This window comes from Varanus komodoensis, unplaced genomic scaffold (assembly GCF_004798865.1).
Source record: "Varanus komodoensis strain SLA01 unplaced genomic scaffold, ASM479886v1 scaffold2, whole genome shotgun sequence".
NCBI lineage: Eukaryota > Metazoa > Chordata > Lepidosauria > Squamata > Varanidae > Varanus > Varanus komodoensis.
The window spans coordinates 3,969,837-3,992,129 of NW_025335568.1; the positions used below are offsets into that span (position 1 = coordinate 3,969,837).

The window sequence follows — 22,293 nt, forward strand, 5'->3', positions numbered from 1 at the left end:
ACTTTGAAACATGCTTGGAATTCTTGGGGTTTAATACGGCTTAAAATTAAGCTTACAAAATTGCTAGAATATGACAACATGTATAGCAAGTTAAATGCAAGTTATTAAGTGCCCATGGAGATTGAAATCCTCCCCGGTATTTTCTGAGTATTACAAAGGAGGCACTTGCTAAAAGCAGGGTTGTATGTATGGATGCATATAGGATTCTCATTGCATTTCTGTCCTGCCATGTCTCTTTGTTTCAAGGATTCTAAGGTAGCTGGCACAATTCTCTTCTTCGGCACAAACCCTCAAACAGTTCATTATGTTTTACTATTATGATACCTTTAGTCCCTGCCTTTTCCTCTTGCTTGACTTACGAAGCTCTCCTTTTCTCCATTATCCTCATAACAACAACCTTGTGAGGTGGGTTCAACTGAGAGTCCATGACTGGCCCTAAGTCACCCAGGGAGCTCCATGGCTGAGCGGGGACTCGAACCGGCTCTCCTGGGTCCCAGTCCAGCACTTCCTGCACTGACTTAAGAGCTCTCCCTCACCTGTGAGCGGTCCGATGCAAAGCTCCTTCTATGCAGTCTGAACTGGGTGCCAGAGCAGCATTCACTCCTAACCTTCTCTTGAGGCTCACCCTCTTGTTCTGCAAGTTTTCATTTCCTTTGCACACCCCGTGAACATCTGCCGCGCTCAGAGCCCTAACCCCCTGTCCCGTGAAGCTCTTTTCCTTCCGTGAAAGTGCTGCTATGCTGCTCCGCGGATTGCTGCTTCTGCTGAAACCATCTATTTTGTTTGACAGTTGCACTATAAAATCGCTCCAGCGCCGTCACGTTTGCATCAGCCGCCTGGAAAGGCCTCAGAACTGGGGTGAGAACTCCTGCGAAGTGAGATTCGTCATACTGGTGCTTGCTCCTCCAAAAATGGTATGCTTTCGTATCGTTACAAGACCAGCTGGTATATCGTGGACCTAATTATATTTTTTGCAGGAATAAACAGATGCTGAGCTGTCTTTTCCACAGGGGACTAGGCTAGGATTCACCCTCCCCCTCGTTCAACCTGAGTTCATTTTCAGGGCTCTGAGACTGCATTCCAGAGGTAGACAGGACTGGAAGCAAGGGGACTGGGCCCATACAAACACCATGATGTAACTTAACATTGATATAGCAGGTAACTGAGCCTTATGAGGATGATTTCGGCCGTTTAAAGAGGAGAAAACAATGCAAAGGCTCGGGGAATCTGCCAATGAAGTGTCCTCGTAGAAACCGTTCCCCGCCGCCACCAAAAAGGCCCAGAGTCTTAGACCTGAGTAACTCATTCTACAGGCGATCCAGATGAGGCAGCTGCAGAGTGTTCATACTGTGTGTGTGAGCAGGCAAATTTCGGGATGTGCACCCGCTTTAGGAAGAACAATGAGACACCCTTCCTTGCATGTGTAACAGAACACTTCCTGGTGCGCCGATGCTCCGTGCAAGGGACCTTTGGTGGCATTTCCATCTTTGTGGGCTTCCCGGAGGCACCTGGTGGGTACGTGAGGAAGCCAAACACAAGAATGGAGCACCACCAATGCAGGGCCCGAATCCGGCCTTCTCGGGGCTCCCGCTTGGACCCTCCTGGCTTCCACAGGCAGCTGTGCCTCTTCCCCAGCTCCTCCCGCACCCTGACCACTGGTCATTTGAGGGCATCCATTCTGCTTCCTGAAAGGTTGAAAGGCCTCTGAAGGCTCGGTGGCTGGTGGGAGGCAGGTCTGTGTTAGTATTTTTGGCCTGAAGTCGTTCACCTTTGCCCCCACCCCCTCGCTGGGACGTGGCCCTCGGAGCTTCTTTGGAATGGAGTTGGGCTGCTCAGCGGGAAAAGGTTGGTCCCTGCTGGCGAGATGGACTGTTGGTCAGATGTGGCGTGTCTCTTGCCCTTCACCACCGTCACCTTCCATGTCAGGTAGAGAAGGACTCCCAGACCCGTGGAGCTGAAGTTGCAATCAGTGTGATTCACCTGTTGCAAAGGTAACTAAGTCCCGGTCGGGTTTTATAGGGCTGGATTGTCCAAGCGTGTGTCCTTCCCAAGGACTGCCATAAGACCAGATTTTCATTCTGCTTAAAACACGACATCCAGACTCAGTCATGACCCTGGTGCCCTCCAGATGTATCGGACTGCCACTGTTGCCTGGGGATGATGGGAGTTGCAGTCCGACACATCTGGGGGGCACCAGGCGGCAGTGCTGGTACACGTAGTACAGATCGCTCAAAAGATGGTGCTTTTTCCCCTAGAAAAGCACCAAAACTGCGACTGAAGTGGGCCGGACGTTTGCCACCATGTTCTCAGACATCACCTTTCGGCAGAAGCTTCTGGAAACGAAAACGGAGGAAGAGTTCAAAGAAGCTTTGGTGCACCAGCGCCACCTCCTGACCGTGGTGAACCAGCGGCCCTCGGCGGTGGCCGACGAGCACCGGGCGCACAGCCACAAGCCTCTCAAGGTGGGTGCCGCGGGGAGCCCAGGCAGGCCCCGGCCCGTGCCGCAGCTCCGGAGGCGGCAGGGCAGGGTGAACGGCGGGACGCCGAGGAAGGCCGGGCCCGGGCAGACCGGGCGGAGAAGCGTGGGTCCCCACAGGACCGCTGGCTTGGCCGAGCGCCCGGGACCGGAGCGGGCCTTGGGTGCCCCCTTGCATCCTCGCGGCAGCGCACGCCTCCGGCGCAACAAGCTTTACTGCCGCAAAAGCTTGAGAGGGGGTGGGACTGGATACCGAGGCGTGCACAGTGTGGGGAAGGGGAACGGCCTTGGGTCACCCTGTTGGGGGGAGATTTTGGACAGGGGAGGAGGAAGGTGTCTTCCCAGAGCACGTAGTCAGGCTGGGCTAGCGACGGCCGCGCAGTGCCATGGCTTTAACTTCAATTCGCCATTTGGACGAATTCTAAGGAAGTGGAGCGCACACGCTCCCAGGCGGTCAATCGCGTGCCCTGCAAATGCATTTCGGCTTTCCTGGCGAGATCTTCAGCTCCCGCCGCTCTCCATCTCACCTTGGCCTCCCCTGCCTGGTGAGAGCTTCTTTGCAGAGGAGAAGGCGGACCGAAAGCTCATCCCACTGAAGAGAAGAGATGCGGAGGTTGGAAGCAGCTCTGGTAGTGAAGACAGGCTGGACGGGAGAGGCAGGTGGCCAGGTGGCAAAGGGGAAGCGGGGGCCGGCGGGAAGCACTGCTGCAGCCAAGCGTAGCCTGATGGGTTTAAAGATGGGGCAGCTGCGTCTGGGAAATGTCGCGCCCACTGTGCCTTTCATCTGATGATGATAAAAGGGTTATATGCCTCGTACCATCATAGTAGATTAAAAAGCCAGGTATGTGTATCCTTTACAAAAGCTGAGGGGAGGGGACAGCTAGGAACAGGAATAACTGTCATAAGTGCAGGTTAGGGGACCAGTGGCTGGAGAGCAGCACTTGTGAAAGGGACCTCGGGTGCTGGTTGACTGCAGGCTGAACATGAGTCAGCCGTGTGGTGCGGTGGTCAAGAGGGCGAACGCCACCCTTGGTTGCACAGCCAGAAGTGTGCCTTCTAGATCAAGAGAGGTATTACTGCCACTCTATACGACTCTGGTGCACCCGCAACTGGAGTATTGTGCTCAGTTTTGGGCCCCTCATTACAGAAAGGATATGGCCAGGTTGGAGTCAGTGCAGCAAAGGGCCACAAGGTTGGTGGCCGGTTTGCAGGGGATGCCGTATGAGGCGAGACTGAGGGAACTGGGTCTCTTCAGCCTGGAGAAGGGGAGACTCAGAGGGGATCTGTTGACGACATACAGGTATGTGAGGGGATGTCACACAGAGGTGGGCAGAGACCTGTTCTCCCCAGCAGAGGAAGGCAGAATGTGCTCCAACGGAGCAAAGCTCAGGGAGCCAAGGTTCCATTTGGATGCCAGGAAGCACTTCCTGAGAGTCAGGACCCCGAGGGTGTGCAATGGGCTCCCACGGGAGGTGGCTGAGGCCCCATCGGTGAGGGTGTTCAAGGATAGGCTGGATGTGCACATGGTGGGCATGTCGTGAGCGGAGCCGGCTGGAGCCGGGGTCAGACTAGATGGCCTGGGAGGTCCCTTCTGACTCGCTCTGTTTCTGTGTTTCTATGACTCTTGACCAGGATAGGGCCTTCTCTCCCCTGGGCTTTAGAACTCTCTCCCCCGGATGGCCCAGTTGGTACAGAGTCTGTTTGTTTGCGGTCCAGGTCTCCACTTGCCCAGGTCTTGCAGGTGGATTTCTCTTTTTGCGTTGGCTCTAATACTGCATGGACTGTTGTGGCTTCATTTTTGAGCTTGACCAGGGGTGGGGCTACTTGAAAGGTGGCTTACACACAGAGAATTTTTATTAAGAATGTGGTTTAAGAAGCAAAACGGAAAGCTTTTTGCTGTCACCTGCTGTTTTAAGGGTGCAATCCAGTGCCTCCGCACTTGCTACACAGAGCTGTCACCGTCTTGGCCACCTTTTGCCTTGCTTTTCTTCCGGACCACGAAGTTACAAGGAGTGAGGAAAGAGCCCGGGGAGGCAACTGCATCCAGCATCAGCTGCCAGCCCCAGCCTCCCCCTGTAGCCCCCTCCCCTCCACTGACCCCTTTTCCTGCCATGCTGAGATCTCAGAGAGTCAGCGGGGATGGCTCTTCCCTAGCCAGCTGTTGGGGGTCAGGGCAGGGTCTTGGCCTTGAGAATCCAAGCACCGAGGCTGAAGGAACTCAGAGCTGGCACTCCAAGGGATCCTGTGCCCCACCCTGACAATGTTGGGATTCTGGGAGGCCAAAGGACCGTGCACACCAGAAGTTCGCTGGCTTGCATTGCCTGGGGTCTTGTGCACACCTCACTGCTAACTCAGTGCTAGGACTGCCCTTACTGAGCGAAGGTGTAAAGCCTGCAGGTGGAGCAGACTTGGATTCCAGTCCATTGTCAGCCATGAAGCTTTCTGTGTGGCTTTTGCAGCGCTGGCACCCTCTCCATCCCTGCCCCGTAGGATTGGTGCAAGAGCAAAGAAAACAGGACAGTGAGTGCTTTGTCTACTGACAACTGGAAGAGAAATTACAGGCTGTGCTTGATACAAACAAAGCTCATTTGACCCTCGTATGTCAGCGAGTGCTGTCATGATCTTGACAAAGTCTGTGTCCTTGTATGGATGCATTAAAATGCATAAGAATCAGACACTGGAAGGGCAGTGTGCGCATCCCTGCCCCCTCCCGGAAGCAGACGCAGCAGGAGAAATGCTCGAAATGCTCGGAGAGGAGACCTAGAGTTTTGCTTCTGCTTTGCAGTTGAATGTACAGGAGACTTTCCGTTTGCACTTCTTAAGCATGGCTCGATCGTGTGCTTGATATGGTGAATATTGAAAAAACACTGAAGGCATAGTAAGAACTGCTGTATACCCAAGAAATCCATTCCCAGTCCTTCATAATACCTCACCTTTACATATCGACTCCTAAAAGGTTTTTGTTTTCCATTAAGCCCAAATGCAGCCTTCAAACTTAGGAAGTCACGATGCATTCATTAGAGTCCTTTCCACTTTGAACACAAAACTGATCAAAAAATGCATCTCCGTTATAAATACTTAAGTGCTGGCATCAGGTGCGCCTGGGGGAGTTTGCATGCAAGGCTAAGCCAGGATTTAAGGTTGCACACAAGCTGAGCCGAAGCTCTTGCTCCGTGGTCCCCCACCTCCTCCTCCTGGGCTTCAATTCCCTTTGCAGCAAAGCCAGCCTGTCCTTCCATTCAACCCAACAACTGCTTTTTTAGAACAAACTCTGCTTTGTTTCATACTAAACCAACTGTAAACCATGGACTGTTTAGCTGGTTTGTTTAACAGACCACTTTGTTTTGAAGAATACTTTCTAGTTTGAAGAAAACAGGCTAGAAAATACCCAGGTTTCTTTACTATGGTTTACTGTGTGACTTGGGACCAGGGTACCTGAAAGATTTTCTGCTCCCCTGTGAATCTTAAGATCTTTGGGAGAGGCACTTCTTTCAAGGCTACCTTCTGAGGTGTGCTTGGTAGTGATGCCAAGGACATCCTGTGGACCTGCAGGGTCCTGAGAGAAGACCCCTTGCCTTTCCTCCAACTTTCTGTAAAATGGCCTCAAAGAAAGGCAGAGATGTGGGTGTTGTGTATCAGGACAGAGCTTGGTTGAAAGTTGGTCTTCATGCTCAGGGGAACTAGAACTGAGGGAAAAAGGATCCGCATTATACACAGAAGGAAAAAATATAAACAACGGTGAGAAAATGAGAGTGTCACACAACTCCATTGTTCACACAGGCAGAGTCCACGAAGGAGCCAGGGTTTTCTGCAGGGCTGACTTGGTGATCTTTGTGAGTGCTGCCCTCAGATAGAGAGAGCTCAAACCACAACGGAAAGATTAAAAATAATTCACTTTTCACATTTTTGTTTGGTCAGTCATCTGGTGTTTATGGCCTATTTTCAGGAATTGGCTGCAAAGCATATTTAACTTGGTCATATTTAACATGGTCATGTAAGCCATCCCCGTGCAAAAGATTTAATGTCCGAGGGAGGCAACTCTGCAAAGGAGGCAGATCAGCACCCGTGAGCGGGGATTTCTGAGCACGGCAAAGCCAGTTTCTCTCTTCTACAAGGCATCTTTTTATTCTGAATGAACAACCGGTGCAGCTCTTGGTGTCTTCCCAGGGGGTGAAATAAAGCATGCCTTTCCCATTTTTCTCGACTTAAAAGTTTGGATGTTGGGAGATGACCAGAAGGCACAGACAACTTGACTCTTGGCCTGTGTGCTTGCAAATGAAGGGCATACCGGGGTTGGGGTCGGGGTTACTTTTACTGTGCAGGTCACCTTTGGATTGTGCCGAGATGAGCTGGCTATTTTGAAAAGCCGTCCGTCTAGAAATTTCCAAGTGCATTGTTGTCTTACTTAATGACTCTAGCAAATAACCTCTTAAAAGAAAGTCTTTTGCTGCCTTGGTGCAAGCTCTCTCTTTCCCGCAACAATAGATGAGCACTTTTGAACTGGAATAACATTTCCTTCCTTTCTTTAAGCTCCACGATTTCTTCAATGTTGGCAAGGGAATTTTTGATGACATCGCACGAAGATTTCCAGTGTACGCGCTGGACTTCACTGACGGTAGGTGAGCAATTGTTTATGGAAACACCGGCCTGCTTGGCGTCCTCACAGAACCGTGTCCTGTTTATGGAGAGCTCCCTGGGGATCACTGCAGCGGCTCTGTCGCTTCAAAGAAAAACCGGCGCTGGTGGGTGCATGGATGGGCCCAGTGTCCTCTGCCACAGCTGGCGTTTTGCACAACCGCACTGGTCTAGCGCTGGTGGATTGTGCAGAGATAGGTTTTTATGCACAAGAAGAGTGTGGCGGGGCTTTCTGTGTGGGAAGGAGACCTAAAAGTGTCCATATTATAGTCGTGTTGTTGAAATGAGCACTGTCTTGGGGAACCCCTGTGCCTCACCAGCCATTCTCTCCTGGAACTGGCACACCAATAGCCACTCCCTCAAGTGGCACACTGCTTGAGCACACGACTCCCTTTCCCCGGAGTAAGAAACCCCCCTCCAGAAGAGGCTGCTCCAGAGGGAAGTTCTGCTTTGGCTGGCCCTTAAATCTGCAAGTTACCTGATTCACCTACAGGCCTAAAGGGGCAGGGGTGGGGGGAATACCCTTCCGAGTGCGCTTGGCTGTTTCGTGACTGGGGAGCGCTTTCCCGTAGTGGGTGGCAGAAACAGCCCCTCCCTGGAAGGCACTGTGTGGGGCGCTCGTTTTCACCCCACCCATAAAGCGTGTTCTTATCAGGTCATGGAAGGCTGCCATTCTTGTCGCGCCGCATGTAGCCACCTTGGATTTGGTGGGGGGCAGGGGGGGGGGTCCACAAGCAACCTACTGATTTCTGCATGCATGCACGACTCCATATCGCAAGCAAAATCCTAGAGGTGCATTTAAAACACCTGGACTGGGGAGGCGAAGGCTGAGAAAGAGTTGGAAAGGCACAGTTTCTCTCCCGAAGTGGAAGTCCAAGGCTTGCTTTTCTACGGTGCAACTCAAAGGCACCGGCCAAGAAGCGGTCTCTAAGGAGAGGTGCGTAGCTTGACCTTGTGGGGGGGGATAGAGTGCGTGAGGGGTCGGACTCAGGTGAGCAACTTGTGGCATGGTTTTCAGAGCACTCAGTGGGGAGGGGTGTCCCTTCCAATGTTGATGGGCTTCACGTCCCCTCACGCCTCAGGACTGGCTATGCTCGCTGGGGCTGATGGGAGTTGCAATCCACCAAAACTAGAGAGTCACGCAGGCCCTGTGCCCAGTTGGCACGGACTTGATACCACCTGCACAATCAGAAATTAGCACCTTTGTGGCAGTGGCTGCCCAGAGCGGCCGTGTGGAGAAGGCAGGTCCCCCTCGGTGCCGTGCACTCGGGGGCACACCGTGGGGACGGGCCGGTAGGTTGGTGTCCTGGCCAGAGCGTTCCAGAGGTATTTGGATGGCCATTGTGGCAAGACGGGACACTCGCTATATGTTTGGTCTGAAGCAGCAAGGACTCCTTTCATTCCGCTTATCTTATCTTATTTTGTTTAGTCAGCTGTTGGGTGCAAAGACCACGAGTGCCTCTCGCCTGTATTTAGTCATGCGGCTCTCTCTGTCAGCATTTCCGCAGGGCCAGTCCATAAACTTCCCTTCTTCATCCCTTGCCTCGATTGTCCGGGGCAGATGCTTTCATAGCGATGGTTCTGAATCGGCACTGGATAAATGGGATGGAAGGATGGGAAAGTGGCGTCCCACAAGGGTCTGTCTTGGCCCCAGCACTTTTCAACTTGTCCATAAACGATCCGGAATTAGGATTGAGCAGTGAAACAGTCGGGTTTGCTGACGACACCGATGTATCCAGGGCAGTTCAAATGGAAAGGGATTGCAGAGAGTTCTAAAAGTCTTCCAAACTGGAAGAATGGGCATAAAAGTGGCAAAGAGTTCATGTGGGAGGGAAACATCCCAGCTTCGAATACAAGCTGGCCGGGACGGATCGAGGAAGAGATGCTGGAACTGCAGGCTGATGACGGAGCCATGTGGGGTGCAGCTGCCATGAAAAGGGCAAATTCCAGGTGAGAAAAGGAACGGAAAGTTGGACTTCCAAGCTCATTCTGTGCTCATCAGATCTGTAGCACCAGCTGTGCACCTTTCTGGTCACTGCCCCTTGAAGAGTTGGGAAAAGCAACCCAAGTGATCCAGGGGCTGGAGCAGTTTTCCCGTGAGGAAGGGCTCCAGGGGTGAGTACAAGGATGCATCCAGGGAGGCCCGGCACCGGTGTACAAAATCCAGAACGGTGTGGACAGGGAGGGGTTTCCCTCTAGAACCTGCGATTGTCCCATGAAGGCCAATAGCAGGAGATAGAAACAGAAGAATTTCTTCATGCAGCATGTAGTTCAACAGGGAAATTTGCTACAAAGGTGCAGTGATGGTCACCATCTTGCCTGACGGTAAATTCCTGGAGAAGGCTACTAGTCCTCATGGTAATGTGCCTCTCGCAGTGTCAGAGGTGGGATGCACCAGCTGCTGGAGGACACGGGCAGGAGCCTTGTGGGTTCCCCATGGGCAACTGGTTGGCTGCTGTGTGAGCGGCCTGCTGGCCCAGAAGGACTCTTGTCCTGATCCGGCAGTGAGGCTGTTCTGAAGGAGCAGGTCCCAATGCCTTCTCAGTCGGGAGTGACAGATGGAGGGTTTTTCCTGCTTTTTGCCTCGCGGCGATCCATTCTTAGGAGCCGCTCATCGGCGGAAATAGCAGTAGGAACAATTTAATGCCTGGTCTGCTGGAGGCAATAATTTCTTCTGTAAATGAGACATTTATCTCAGGAAAGCGGCCGTTTCATAAATGTCTGGAGCAGATTGTGGCGCACATGCCTGCGATACTTTCTCGACACTTCCCTTGATTGATCGCCCTCGCGTCGCTCTTTTCCTCTGGGATGCTCGGAGCAGCTTCGGCGGGGCTCCAGGCAGTCTCCCGCTTCCTCGCTGCCGCTGAGCAGAGGCCTGGTGGTCCTCGAAAGCACTGCGGAGAGCAAACGGGGCAAGGTGGATTTTTAACAGATTGCCGGGCAGGGAAGGGACACGCTCCGGCCTGTTGCCTCGGGAGTGGTTGCCCGTGCAGTGCTTTGCCTCTTCTTGTTGGCCTGAAATTCAAATTAGAAGCCATCTTGAGAGTTTCTACAAACAGAATAGACGGTATAGCAAATGTCTAAGTGGAATGAATAAAAGGTATGCGAATGGACGTTGTAGGGCTCTGAACTGGGAGCGAGCCACCCGTGGTCTCGTCTGTGCTGCCGAACTGCAAGTCCCATCAGCCAGCCTTAGCCTGTGCATAATGACGGGGGCTCCAGTTTTGGAGGTTTTGGTCTCCAGTTCCCAGCCTTCCTAACCACTGGCCAGGCTGTCTCGGAAGCGAAATCCAAAACTGCTAGAGGACGCCAAGTTGAGGAAAATCAGGTTACAGGGTTCGGTTTTATGTGCTTATTTCATCGGTGCTGGTGCAGCCGCCTCTGTGAGCGGCCGTGTTCGTCATGCCTGGCACTGGGTGGCTGCTTGGCTGCTGGGTTTGTTATTTCAAGGGTTCATAAAAGAATTTAAAGGCTTCTGTTTTGGGTTCTAGGAACAAGGGGCAGCTCTGTGCATTTGCAGCTTTGCTTGTCTCCCAGAGGAGAGACAAAGCGGGACATTGCAGGCTACGCAGAGCAGAAGTGTGGCTCTTTCAGTCGCTCCCCAGACGTGGTGGATGAGGACTAGCTGGGAGATCCTGGGAGCGTGTCCAGCGCATGGGAAGGGCACCAGCACCATGCTGGAAAAGGCTTCCCTGGAGGCGACAGTCCTCGTCGGCCACCTGGAAGAGGGCCTCGTTAGTGGTGGCCCCCGTTGTCCAGCAGGCTTCCCACTGAGGCCCACCTGGTGCTAAGCTGGCTACCCTTCCAGGGCCAGGTTAGGACCACCTCTGTACTGAGGCATTTTATGGCATTTGGGGGCTTCTAGTTTCTAGAAGATGGGGGACTTCTAGTTTCTTCTAGAATGTAAGCCGTCCCGAGACATTTATAGTGAACAGGTTAGAAAGGCTTTTAATAACTAAATAAAATAGTTTCCAGTTTATTAAATGCATTTAGCTTCTTTGATGGGTGTTCAGTTCTGTTTTAAAAGTGTATTTGGATTTTCTGCTGTTTTCACTGGGCAGAGAGCTTCAGGTGTTGGGTGGTATATAAAAGAAGACTAAGAGCGATGATGACGATGCCTCCGGCATCCAAAGCCATGCTGCTCAAGCAGCGGTTTCTCTTGCATGCCCCGTTTGTGGCCCTCCCGCCGGGCCAGGTGGGACGAGGGCAGCCGGACCATCAGGCCTCTGCTCCGATCCAGCAAGGCTCCGAGTACCTCCTTGGTATCAGATTGCTTACAAGTTCATCCTCATTTCTCAATTTCTGAGCCACCCCCCTCAGGAATTCCTTGTTTTTAAGCCTTCCCTCCCACACACCCCTTTGCCCCATGCACGCACCCACGGAGGATAATCGGAAACAATTCCAACAAGCATCCCGCCCGTAAGCAAGGAACCGGCCTCTGCCTGCCCTCGTCACTCGTGTGCAAGGGCAGACTGCATGCTTGGAATGTTTGTTTCTCTTCAGAGCTGTGCATGTGTGTTTTCTCTGGAGCCAACATGCCTCTCGTCTGACGGGAATTGCTGGGAGGGAAGGGCAAGCGGCTCTCCAGCCCCTGGAATCCTGCAAGCGCTCTGCTTATTTTCCCAGGTTCTGCTTCCTTGCCCCAGAGCCTAGTCCTTTCCTTAAGAAGAAGACTGGGGGAGGTCCCACACTGGCTTCTTCAGCTTTTCCCAGGCAGTCCTTCTGCAAGGAAGAGGAAATCCTTCATTCTGGCCCTCTGCTCTGCGTTTGTTTACATACGGGAGCAGAACAAATTCCCTCTCCCTCCTGCCAGTTCCAGGCTGGATCCTGGAAGACTTGCCATATGCATGAACCAAAGCATGCAAGGACCAATCTGCATCCCCCCCAAAAAAAACCCTCATCGCGCTTTAGCACCACTCTGATGTGTCTTCATCTCTGCAGCGGGGAGATAAAAAGAAATTTGTTTTTTGTCCAGGGAAACAAGCCCCGGGGGCGGGGGGGGGGGGAGCTCCTGCAAGGTTCTCTGTTGTATGTTTTTCCTCTGGAAGTTTCATCATGCCTCTGGCTAAGCCTTCTCTTGGGACGCGTGGCCCCCTGAGGCTCACTGCCCGGGCAACCAGCTGCTCGGGATTTGGTGCTGCTCATGTTTCCCTGGAGAGAGCTGATCATACCTTTAAAAAAAAATACTCCGCAGGTTTGAACTTAGTATATGAAAGCGCATGCAGCTAGAAGGCAAACCAGTCTTTTCAAACCATGCTTTGAGTTAGAGCTGGCCTTCTAATTTAGGTTTCCCAGGTATGTGCCTAGTTAGCAGTTAGCATTAGTCCGAACGAGCGATACCTCTGCATTTTGTCATTCATCATTCATTGCGCGCAGAATTACAGCAAGCCTGGATATGTTAGGAATTTGCTATGAAGTTTGGAACTGAGTACAAGGTTTAGAGTGTGTACATTAAAGTAGTGCATGAATTCTACCCCCCCCCCCATAAATTTTCAGGCATCCGAACACCTGGACTGCCCACCCCCAAGCCAAAACTTACTCAAAGCGGCCTCATTAACAGCTTTCCCCTGTTCTTCCCACCTCTCCAGCTTTGGGTGGAGGTGGGATTGGGCCTGGTGGTCCCATCTTTGTACCACCCACCGCCGGTAATGGCAGGTAACCAGCACATGACGCCCACGTGCAAGGAGGCCACGCGTGCACAGCTAGTGAGAAAGGGGACGCTGAACAGGGCGACACACAGTGCCTGTCGTGTGACTCCAGACTGCCGCTCTCTGCATGCACGGAAGCCCAAATGCGCCAAGCAAGAGTCTGGATTAGTGGCGAATTCTTGCCTGAGCTCACGGGGTGCATTTGTTCATGTCTGAGTAAATTACTAATTTATTCAGGGCAACAGCGCCCATCACAAGTAATTGCAATTAGCATTTAACCTTTAAAAACAAAAAACAGCGCATCTCTTACATACATTTGCCTGATAATCTAATCTGCAGCTATTGCAGCAGGGTCTGAATCTGTAATGCGGGGGTGGGGGGCGGGGGGGGGAGCTCGCAGGTGTGACAGAAGCCAGGCACAATTTAGGGAGCTTCTAGATTGACAGATTGTAAACAGCAGCAAGCAGGAAGTGGCTGTAGGAAGAGGGCTTGCCGGCCAGATGTGCAACTAGAGAGCATCTGATTTCTATATTTATTTTATTTCATTTCGTCAAACATGTGTATGCCGTTTTATTTAATTGTTATTTTAAAAATTAGTATTTTTTATCATTTACAGTCGCTTTTATTTATTTGGTTTTGATGGTATTTATTTGTTTTCTGGTTCTGATACTTGTATTGTATTGTCTCACCAATTGTTTCATGGTTTTGCTTTTAACTATCTAAGCCGTCCTGAGACGGGATAGTGAAGGACGGCATACAGACGTTTTAAATCAATAAACAAAATACTGTCCATCCGCCTAGATGGCTCCCTGGATGGTTTCCGGTGCATCTTTTGATGTCTTTTTCTCTTTATTTGTGACCTCTGATGCTTCTGTGTGCTTGAGATGCCTTCCGACTAGCCACAGCCCCCGAACCTATTTGTGGGTGGCCGCCATTTTGCCTTGGCATGGCTTGGCACCGCCCCAACCAAGATGGCTCCTTGGGGGAATGGTGCCACCTTTCTTCCCCCGGGGTGGCTTAGTGCTCCATAGGTCTGTCCCTTGTATGCTAGCGCTAGGGCTGACTGAACGCCGGTCCCGAGGGAATTGTTTCTCACGCCGCTCTTTGGGCTTTGTTTTAGGCGTTATTGGCAACAACAAAGCCATAGGGAAATACATCACCACCATGATCTTTCTGTACTTCGCGTGCCTCCTGCCGTCCATCGCGTTCGGCTCCCTGAATGACGAGAACACAGACGGGGTCATCGGTGAGTCTGCCTTGCCCCCTTTCCCTGGGACTTCTCCTCGTGGCCTCCATTTACTTGTGAGTAAGCCTTGTGACTAGTTGTATGCTAAGAGTAAGAAGAGCTGTAGCTACTGAGCAGAAGGGACTGATGGGAGTGGGTGTTCCCAAGCGGCGGCTTAGGTTTAACAAGTGCAAGATTTGGCCAAATCCTTCTTTGAGGAGGTACAGCACGCTCCCCAAAGGGTGAAAATCTCGGGAACCCAAAGGAGAGGTTAATCGTAGCATGTAGTTGCAGCCTTTTGAAGGCTCTTTAAACTAAATAGCACTGCAGTTTGAGGAGGAAGAAGCAGGGTGACCTGGTAGATTTTTCCTCTCATTCCCGAACGCGTGCTCTGTAATTCTGCCCGATGTGGCATGGCCCGCTCCCACAGAAGTAGCCCAGTTTGAACAGGGTGGCTGAGTCGAGCACAGATTGCGCAGCTGTGCGTGGTGGATCACGCCCCTCGGCCGGTCCATGGTGGTTTCACTTAATGCAGATCTCTTTCAGCAGGAATTCGGTTTTGGAGACCACATCTGCTCACGCACCCTCCCCTCCCCTCCCCTTCCCCCACCATTTTTTTTCCAGATGTGCAGAAAACCATCGTGGGCCAGTGCATTGGCGGGCTTCTTTACGCGCTCTTCTCGGGCCAGCCGCTCGTTGTTCTCCTCACAACCGCACCTTTGGCACTGTACATCAATGGTGAGTCGGGGCTTGCTTGCGTTCATGTGTCTCCAGGTTCCAGACCATGAAAAGTGGCACCTGCGCATGTTGGGCACTGCACGTCCTATTCTCTCCTTGCTTCTCCCATTCTCTTTCTTGCCCACCCGCCTTTCTATGCTCAGAGTCATGTTGCAGTAGATCGTGGGAAGTGGGAATAAATGGGAATTTCTCCCAGTGGAGGTGTTTAAACATTAGAATCCCACGTCAGGATATTAGAACTGATATGACCTATTAGAACTGACTCTTTTTGACTTGTTCATTAAAGATCTGGAATTGGCCGTGAGCCCTGAAGTGGCCGGGTTTAACCATGCTGCCAAACTATTTAGGGTGCTTAAAACCTAAGTGGATTGTGAGGACCTACAAAGGGATCTCTCCAAACTAGGAGAGGAGACAGCGAAATGGCGAACGCAGTTCAGTGTAAGCAAGCGTTGGGGCAAAACACTGCAGCTTCAGGTATAGATTGATGGGATCTGAGCTCACAGTGACTGAGCGAAAAAGGGACAACTCGATGAAAATGTCCGCCCATTGTTGGAGAGAACATGGGTAGGCCTTTGAACACCTGTTGCTGGGGAACATGGGCACTCACACCCTGCTTAGGGGCCTCTCCACTGGGCTTCTGTGGAGAGGCCACTGGCTGGAACCCTGGTGCCCCCCCCCCCCCGTCTGATCCACCCTCAGGGCTTTCCAGTCCAGCTTTAACTCTTCAGCCCCCTCCACAGTTCTGCCTCCGCCTGCTGTGGACTCTTATTTCCAGGTTGGAGCAGTGGAGAAGGCGAACTCGCACTGCAGAGCATAAGAATTTTACTCCATTCACAAGCGCCTTTGAGCAAACCTTGCTCCTGAACTGAATGTGAATGTGTGGAGAAAATGTTAGCATCTTTGAGGAATCTCACCCAATTTTTAAACAGGGCATTTTTCAAACTCCACTGAGTGGGAGCGTGAGGAAATGTTTGCTTTAGGCGCAGCTTTAAAAATGCACTGAGGAGGAACTTCAGCAAGCTTAAATGTGGCCCATCCCTCATGCACGGGGACGGCAAATGTTGGAGCTGATCTCTGCGTGCAGCAGGATCCTGCAGTCCAGGGGTTCCTGCAGTGTTCAGCAGGGGAGGGCAAGCTGCGGGTCGTATGCGTGCTCCTTGGGGGTCGGGGGGATTGCCTGCCTGCCTGCCTGCCTGCCTGCCTGCATGGGGAAAACTAGTGCATCTGTTGAAGAGTTCCACACTAGCCGTCCCTGCAGTGTGCAGAGTTTCTTTGTGCGGAGAACAGATGGCGGGGTGAGCTCGTGACAGGGCAGAACATCAGCAGTTCATCGTTTGATCATAATTCTGATCCACTTCCCGTTGAGCGTCCAGCTTCAGGTTTCTTTGCGGCTTGTTCTCGTGACCGTTTTGTTGTGTGCGAAAGTCTTCCCCGTCAGATTGTTCGCTTCCTGCTTTGCTGCATGTATAACCCGCCAGGGTGCTCTGTGGGATCCTTCTCTCCATTTTATCCTCACAACAACCCTGCGGGGCAGTTTTTTGCTGGGAGTCAGTGGCTGCCCCAGGTCACCGAGTGGACCTCATGGCTCAGTGGGGGCTAGAACCGGAACCTCCTGAGCGTGGTACGCTAACGAGGACAGCTCACTGTCACCATTGGCTTTCGCGTGGTGCATGTTTCCCCTTCAGCATGTTTCCCAGAGGACAACCTGGCATGCATCCTATGCAGATATCCTATAGTAGAGAAGCTGGATTGCTGCACAAGACAGGAGAGTCAAGAGACTTTTTGATCGTTGCAACCCGTATCTGGGAATATTTCCCCAGCTAGGCAAAAAAAAAAATTTCCTGGTCCTCTTAAATTTGCTACAGTCTCTTCAGTCTCTTATAAGCTCTTGCCATTTATTCTGTCCTCTTGCATTTGGATCTTGAGTTTGTCTTAGTGGCATCACCGTTTATTGCAGTGTCTTATTGTTGAGATTTGAGGGTTTGAGGCCCCTTTGTTTCTGTGTTTCTATGAATTTAAAAACTTGTTTTGTTTTCATCTTCTCGGGCACTCTGAGAACACCTAGTTCTAGGATGACCTATAAGTATTGTTAATCAATAAACAGATCTGGCCCTTTTTTCTGCGAGCACCATGGGATTCCCCAGCCTGAGCCAGGTGGAAGATTGTAGCTTTAAGCCCCAGCATCACTCGGAGCTTTCCATGGTGCTGATCTCTTCTTGTTTCCCTGAGAAACCTGAATTAACCTGAGCTGACCCCTGCTTCAGCTCCAGCCACGCAACCAAGGCTGCCTCGCGGAACCGGCAGGCTGAAGCGGCACACGCCTGTGGGCTTCCTCTTGTCTTTTTGGCAAGCATCAAAAACACTTGCATTCTAACAGATTTTTGCCCTATTTTAGTTCGTTGTTTTAGTTTAGTTTTATTCAGTTTTGTCTCGGCTTGTTTTCAGTAAACTCTTACTTATACAATTTTTTTGATTATTCTGCTCAATAATTGAAGCTCTTTCGGGGTAGAGATGTTAATTTTACAGATTTTATTTGCTGTAAACAGCTGTGGGGGGGCCTTTCCGACCTGAAAAGTGGTCGATTAAAGTTGATTCTATAAAAACTGCAGATCACCCACAAGTCTGCAAGTGGAACCCAACCTTGTTTTCCCCATGTTGAATGTGGTGGATATGGCATTGGTTTTGAAACAGGGAGGGCCAGGTTCAAATCCTGGCTCAGCCATAAACTGTACTGGGCGTCTCTGGACCTCCACAGCCAAACTCTCTCATGAACCTCTTGTGGGATAAATTGAGGATGGATGACGACGACGACATTACATTTCTGTGCCACCCATAGCCGAAGCGCTCTGGGCAGTTTATCACATTGCAGTCACCCATCCAGATTTCGACCAAGCTCAGCCCTGCTTAGCTTCCAAAATTATTTATTTATCCTTCCATCCATCCATTCAGTTTATATGCCGCCCCACTAACCATGGGCTCTCTGGGCAGCTTACAACATACTAAAATCCAACAACATAAATCAGTTCAAGCATAACATAAAATTTGCTACAAGGACCAATGATAGTCACAATAAAAACAGTAAATAAATTAACAGAATTAAGACCAAAATAGGAGAAGAATAGAATTAATAAATACTGAATACTATATGTATATATAAAACCCGAAAATAAAGCATAAAGCTTTAAAATGAAACGTAAATCTCTCTCCTTTGCAAACATGCCCCATTGGGAGCAGCGTACAAATAGCATTGTTTGTTAGGCGGGACTGGCACATGAGGCTTTGCCCAGACGGCTTGGAGGGAAGCGTGGAGAGAAAATGGGACCCACAGCCGTTTTCCTGACAGGGGGAATGGCAAGTACGACCCTGAAGGACTGCCTTGCAAATGAACCTGCCGTTACGTGTTAGTTTCAGATTTGCTTCTGGACGGTTTTCTGTGGGAACTACTTAGCAAGGCCAAAACCATACGCATTTGTGTGGATGTGTGAGAGAGTGTGACAGTATTGTATATTGGTTAGAGTAATGGGCCATGGCTCCAGTCTCCACTCAGCCATGAAGTCCACCGGGTGACTTCGGGCCAGTCACTGATTCTCAGCCTAGCCTACCTCACAGGGTTGTTCTGAGGATAAAATGTAGTGGGGGTAGACCACCATGCTTAGTTCCTGGCAAGGCAGGAGAAAGCAGGATATAAATGTAATGATAAATAAAATAAATACATTCTATTTATTATATTTCTGTGCTGCCTGTTCACCACAGTTTTCCTGATGGCTTGCAGGCCACACATTCCTCTTTGGTATGTCTGCGCACATTTCCAGCTGAACACACGTGGGCCAAGCAACAGAGAGCTGGCACTGTTCAGTATGCCAGCCATGTCTTCTTTTGGGAAATGCCGTTCCGTTCTGCCCACGTATCCGCTCCCCCTCCAATAGCACTGAGGAAATTCGTCCCTTATTCCCACTCAAGCTTTGCTGTCTAAAGTGTTTCTGTTCCTCTCCAGCCTTGGGTGTCCGAACAAGGCTGCTTGCGCCTCCTTCTTGTGCATGGTGACTTTCATGTATGCATGCGATGTTCTCTTTGTTTTCAGTGATCAAAGGAATCTGCAGCGACTACAACTTGAAGTTCAGTGCTTTCTACGCCTGGGTTGGGCTCTGGAACAGTTTCTTCCTCATGCTGTACTCCCTCTTCAATTTCAGTCTTGTCATGAAGCTCTTTAAAAGGTAACACTTCTTACTTTTCCAGCTGTTGGGAGCTACTGGAAGACCCCCTCCCCTTTGGTGCTAATTCTCCAGGAGTGGGTGGGCCGGACAGTGCTGGGAGGGGCTACTCGACTGTGGAAGAAAATGAGTTGAAATTAGGGAGGATCCCTCATTGTTTCCAGTATCACCTCATGAGGACTAGCAACCCTTCCACAGTTTGAAACTGACGTTTCATTCACACAGTGGGGAGGAGTTTCTCCACCTGCATTAAAACAGGAGAAATCCAAATCCCTTTGCAGCTGCCTTCTAAATTTGGGGAGAAATGTCATTGATCTGGATGGATGTTGCCAAATACTGCCTTATTGAGATTCTCTAGGAAAGTACAGTCAGTCTCTTTCGATTAAGCTTTGTCCCAGTTGATGTGAGGAAACAAGCAGGATATCAAATAGTATTTAAAGGGTCCCAAATGCTGCCTTTTTGCAGCTTATTCTGCCATCTCTTAAATGCACGTATTCTGCCAACTTAGGATTTGATCCAGTGTCCCTTTTGCGTGACGCACACATGTCTCCAAACGCAGAGGCGCGCATGCATGCCATGCGAGATGCAAGGGTGTTTCCACTCTTGCGCACCTCACGTCCTGCATTTCGTGTAGGGAGCCGGTTTCAGGCATCCAGGTGGAACCCTATGGAAGGGAGCCAAGGGCACTGCCTGGCCGTGACATCAACCATCACCCCCCCCCCATCATCCCCAGCCACCCTCCTCCTGGCAACCCCCTTCAGGCCTCAGGGAGGCTGATTTCAAACACCGCAGAGGCAGTCAGTGCGGTTTACGCATGCACATGGTAGGCGTGTCTTGAGCGAAGCTGGTGGAGCCGGGGGTCAGACTAGATGGCCCAGGAGGCCCCTTCTGACTCACTCTGTTTCTGTGCTGTTTCAGCATGAGCTGCAAGGTGGTAAACAGGCCCTTTGGAGGCCTGCCTCTGCGGTTAGCGAACGTCCGTGCCGGGGCTCCGACTGGTAGCCACACGCTGTCAGGAGGCTGCGTGATTTTGCCCTAGGCCCCCTCTACCATCTTGCAGCCTTAATGGCACCTTCCTTCCAAAGTGGGCAGAGGCTGCAGCGGCCCGGGGTGCTGACGCGTCTCTGCGTGTGTGTTTTGCAGGTCAACAGAAGAAATCATTGCTCTCTTCATCTCAGTCACGTTTGTCCTCGACGCCCTGAAGGGGATCACCAAAGGTCAGCCGGGGGCCCTGCCTCTCTCGCTTGGGTGGGGGGCAGGACGACGCAGCCGGGTTCGCGGAGCACAGCTTGAGTGCAAGGGAGGGTCTCCAACCCTGACAGTATATTGCGATGACAGACCGGGACGAGCTTGGGGAGCTGCTTGTGAAGGCTTGCGTGCAGGTTGTGTGGCTAGGAAAGTAGCCGGCATTTGGCCTTCCTTCTGTGGGGCCGATGAAGCCTAGTGCTGGTCCCCATGGCATGCGGTGGCTCTGAAGTGTTACTCATGTTGTTGTTGTGGTTGCTGCATTCGAGTAGCAAGAAGGGGGGAGCCCTGGACTGAATACAAGCGGAGGGACCGTCTAGGGCAGTGGTGGCAAACCTGTGGCACGCAGAGCCCTCTCCATCAGCATGCGAGCCAGGTCGCCCCAGCGTCGCCCCAGCAGCCGAGCATCGGATAACAGCGCACAAAGCTACTCCGGGAAACCTTTTTCAAAATCAAATTATTTTCTAAGGTGTTTTACTCCTGTATTAGGGTTACGCTTGTGCACCAGGGTAGGGTTAGGGTTACAAAAACGAGGTGTCCTGGCATGATTCTGATGGTTGGAATGTGTGTAGAATGGGCAGAAATGTTGAGCTGTGCAGAAAAAGCTGCTTGAGGAAGGCTTTTTCAAAATCGCCCTCTTTTCAATGGTATTTTACCCCTATATTAGGGTTAGGGGTGTGCACCAGGGTAGGGTTAGGTCATTGGTGGCGAACTTACGGCATGTGTGCCACAGCAGGCACACTGAGCCCTCTCTGTCAGCACATGAGCCGAGTCGCCCCAGCATCGCCCCAGCAGCCGAGCATCGGATAGCAGCGCACACAGGGGCCATGCGCATGCTCGGAAAAGAGTAGTGGCGCCAGGCGATGACGTCACGTGCCGTGACTCATTAGCCACGACTCCTCCAAGCTTTTGCATGGCTGGTCAGTGCACTGCCAAGGATATATATATTTGCTTGAAGTGGCTGTGAGTTGTTTTTTCTGAACTAAAACTAAAACCTCAGTTTTCAGGTTTTATTGTAGGGTTGGCACCTTGCGATCAATAAGTGGGTTCTGGCTTGCAGTTTGGGTCTCTGAAAGGTTGGCCATCACTGGTCTAGGGAATTCCCCTTTTCCCCACGGTGTCACATCTCACACAGTTATTCCTTAGCAGCTTTCGTGAGCAAGTTCCTGGCAATACCTGCTAAGTGACTCTTTGTGAATCGCAGGAAAAAACATACGAAAAACCAGCCCATGGAATACTTAGGTGTGCCCTGTTCATTTGGTCATTTAATGAGGTAACAGGAAACAGACTGGCATGTTTGGTTCAATAGCATGTCTGCTTCCGCCTCCCAGCCAAGATTATCAAGGTGGTTTGCAATTAAACGCTTGCACGTCATCAATGATTCCCTTAGTAATACTCATCATCATCCTCATAGCAAAGGTGGGTGGATGTCCTGGCCACACTGAAAGCTAAAAGATGCCACCTAGGAAAAAGGGAGCGCTTTCCATTGTTCATGCGTTCCCAAGTATGCAGAATTACATGAGTCTGAGCAAGCATTAAAAAACAAACAAATCCCTCCCCCCCAAATCATGGCACAAGAAGTCTCTCTGAGCTTGTAGAGAGAGAGAAAAGATCTGAAGAGCGCATGACCCTGTCGCTTTAAGGCTGCAGTTTTTCTAGTATGTGTTTTTACACTGTGTGCTGCTCCCTATTCCAGTATTCCTCATTCTGGAGCATCCAAGTCGAAAAGATAAAATTCGTAAAAGAGTAAAGCAAGTTAAAAACAGTATTAATAAAATCATATCCATAAACCATGGCTGCCTAGATCAGGGAGGCTTCCTGAAGTTCAGGTGTCTTAGGAGGCAGTGCAAGCGATACGGTGCTGGTCCCAGAGGCGGGGAGTTGCATGGAAAGGGGGCCACTCCGCTGAAGGCCCTGCTCGGGGCGGACTGCATTTGGCCCATGTGCCCACACAGTAGCGCCAGGCACATGTCCTCCAGTGGCCTCATTGAACAGGTAGGTGTTCAGCTCAGGTGGGACCAACAGAGACACAGGTATGAGTGTGTCGGGCAAAAGCAAAACCAACAAAGGGTGGTAAGAAAGCAGGATCCTGCTCAGAACCTTAACTACGTATGG

At 51.2% G+C, this 22,293-nt stretch overlaps 1 protein-coding gene across 1 annotated transcript in view; it reads left to right on the forward strand.

Moving 5' to 3' along the window:
* Positions 1-22,293, forward strand: part of SLC4A11 (solute carrier family 4 member 11) — a 146,302-nt gene that overhangs the window by 102,627 nt on the left and 21,382 nt on the right. The window contains exons 7-13 of the mRNA XM_044428340.1: positions 791-914; positions 2,256-2,462; positions 7,007-7,091; positions 13,880-14,005; positions 14,609-14,722; positions 18,804-18,936; positions 20,077-20,150. Coding sequence (XP_044284275.1) covers positions 791-914; positions 2,256-2,462; positions 7,007-7,091; positions 13,880-14,005; positions 14,609-14,722; positions 18,804-18,936; positions 20,077-20,150 — 863 coding nt within the window. The remainder of the gene's footprint in view (positions 1-790; positions 915-2,255; positions 2,463-7,006; positions 7,092-13,879; positions 14,006-14,608; positions 14,723-18,803; positions 18,937-20,076; positions 20,151-22,293) is intronic.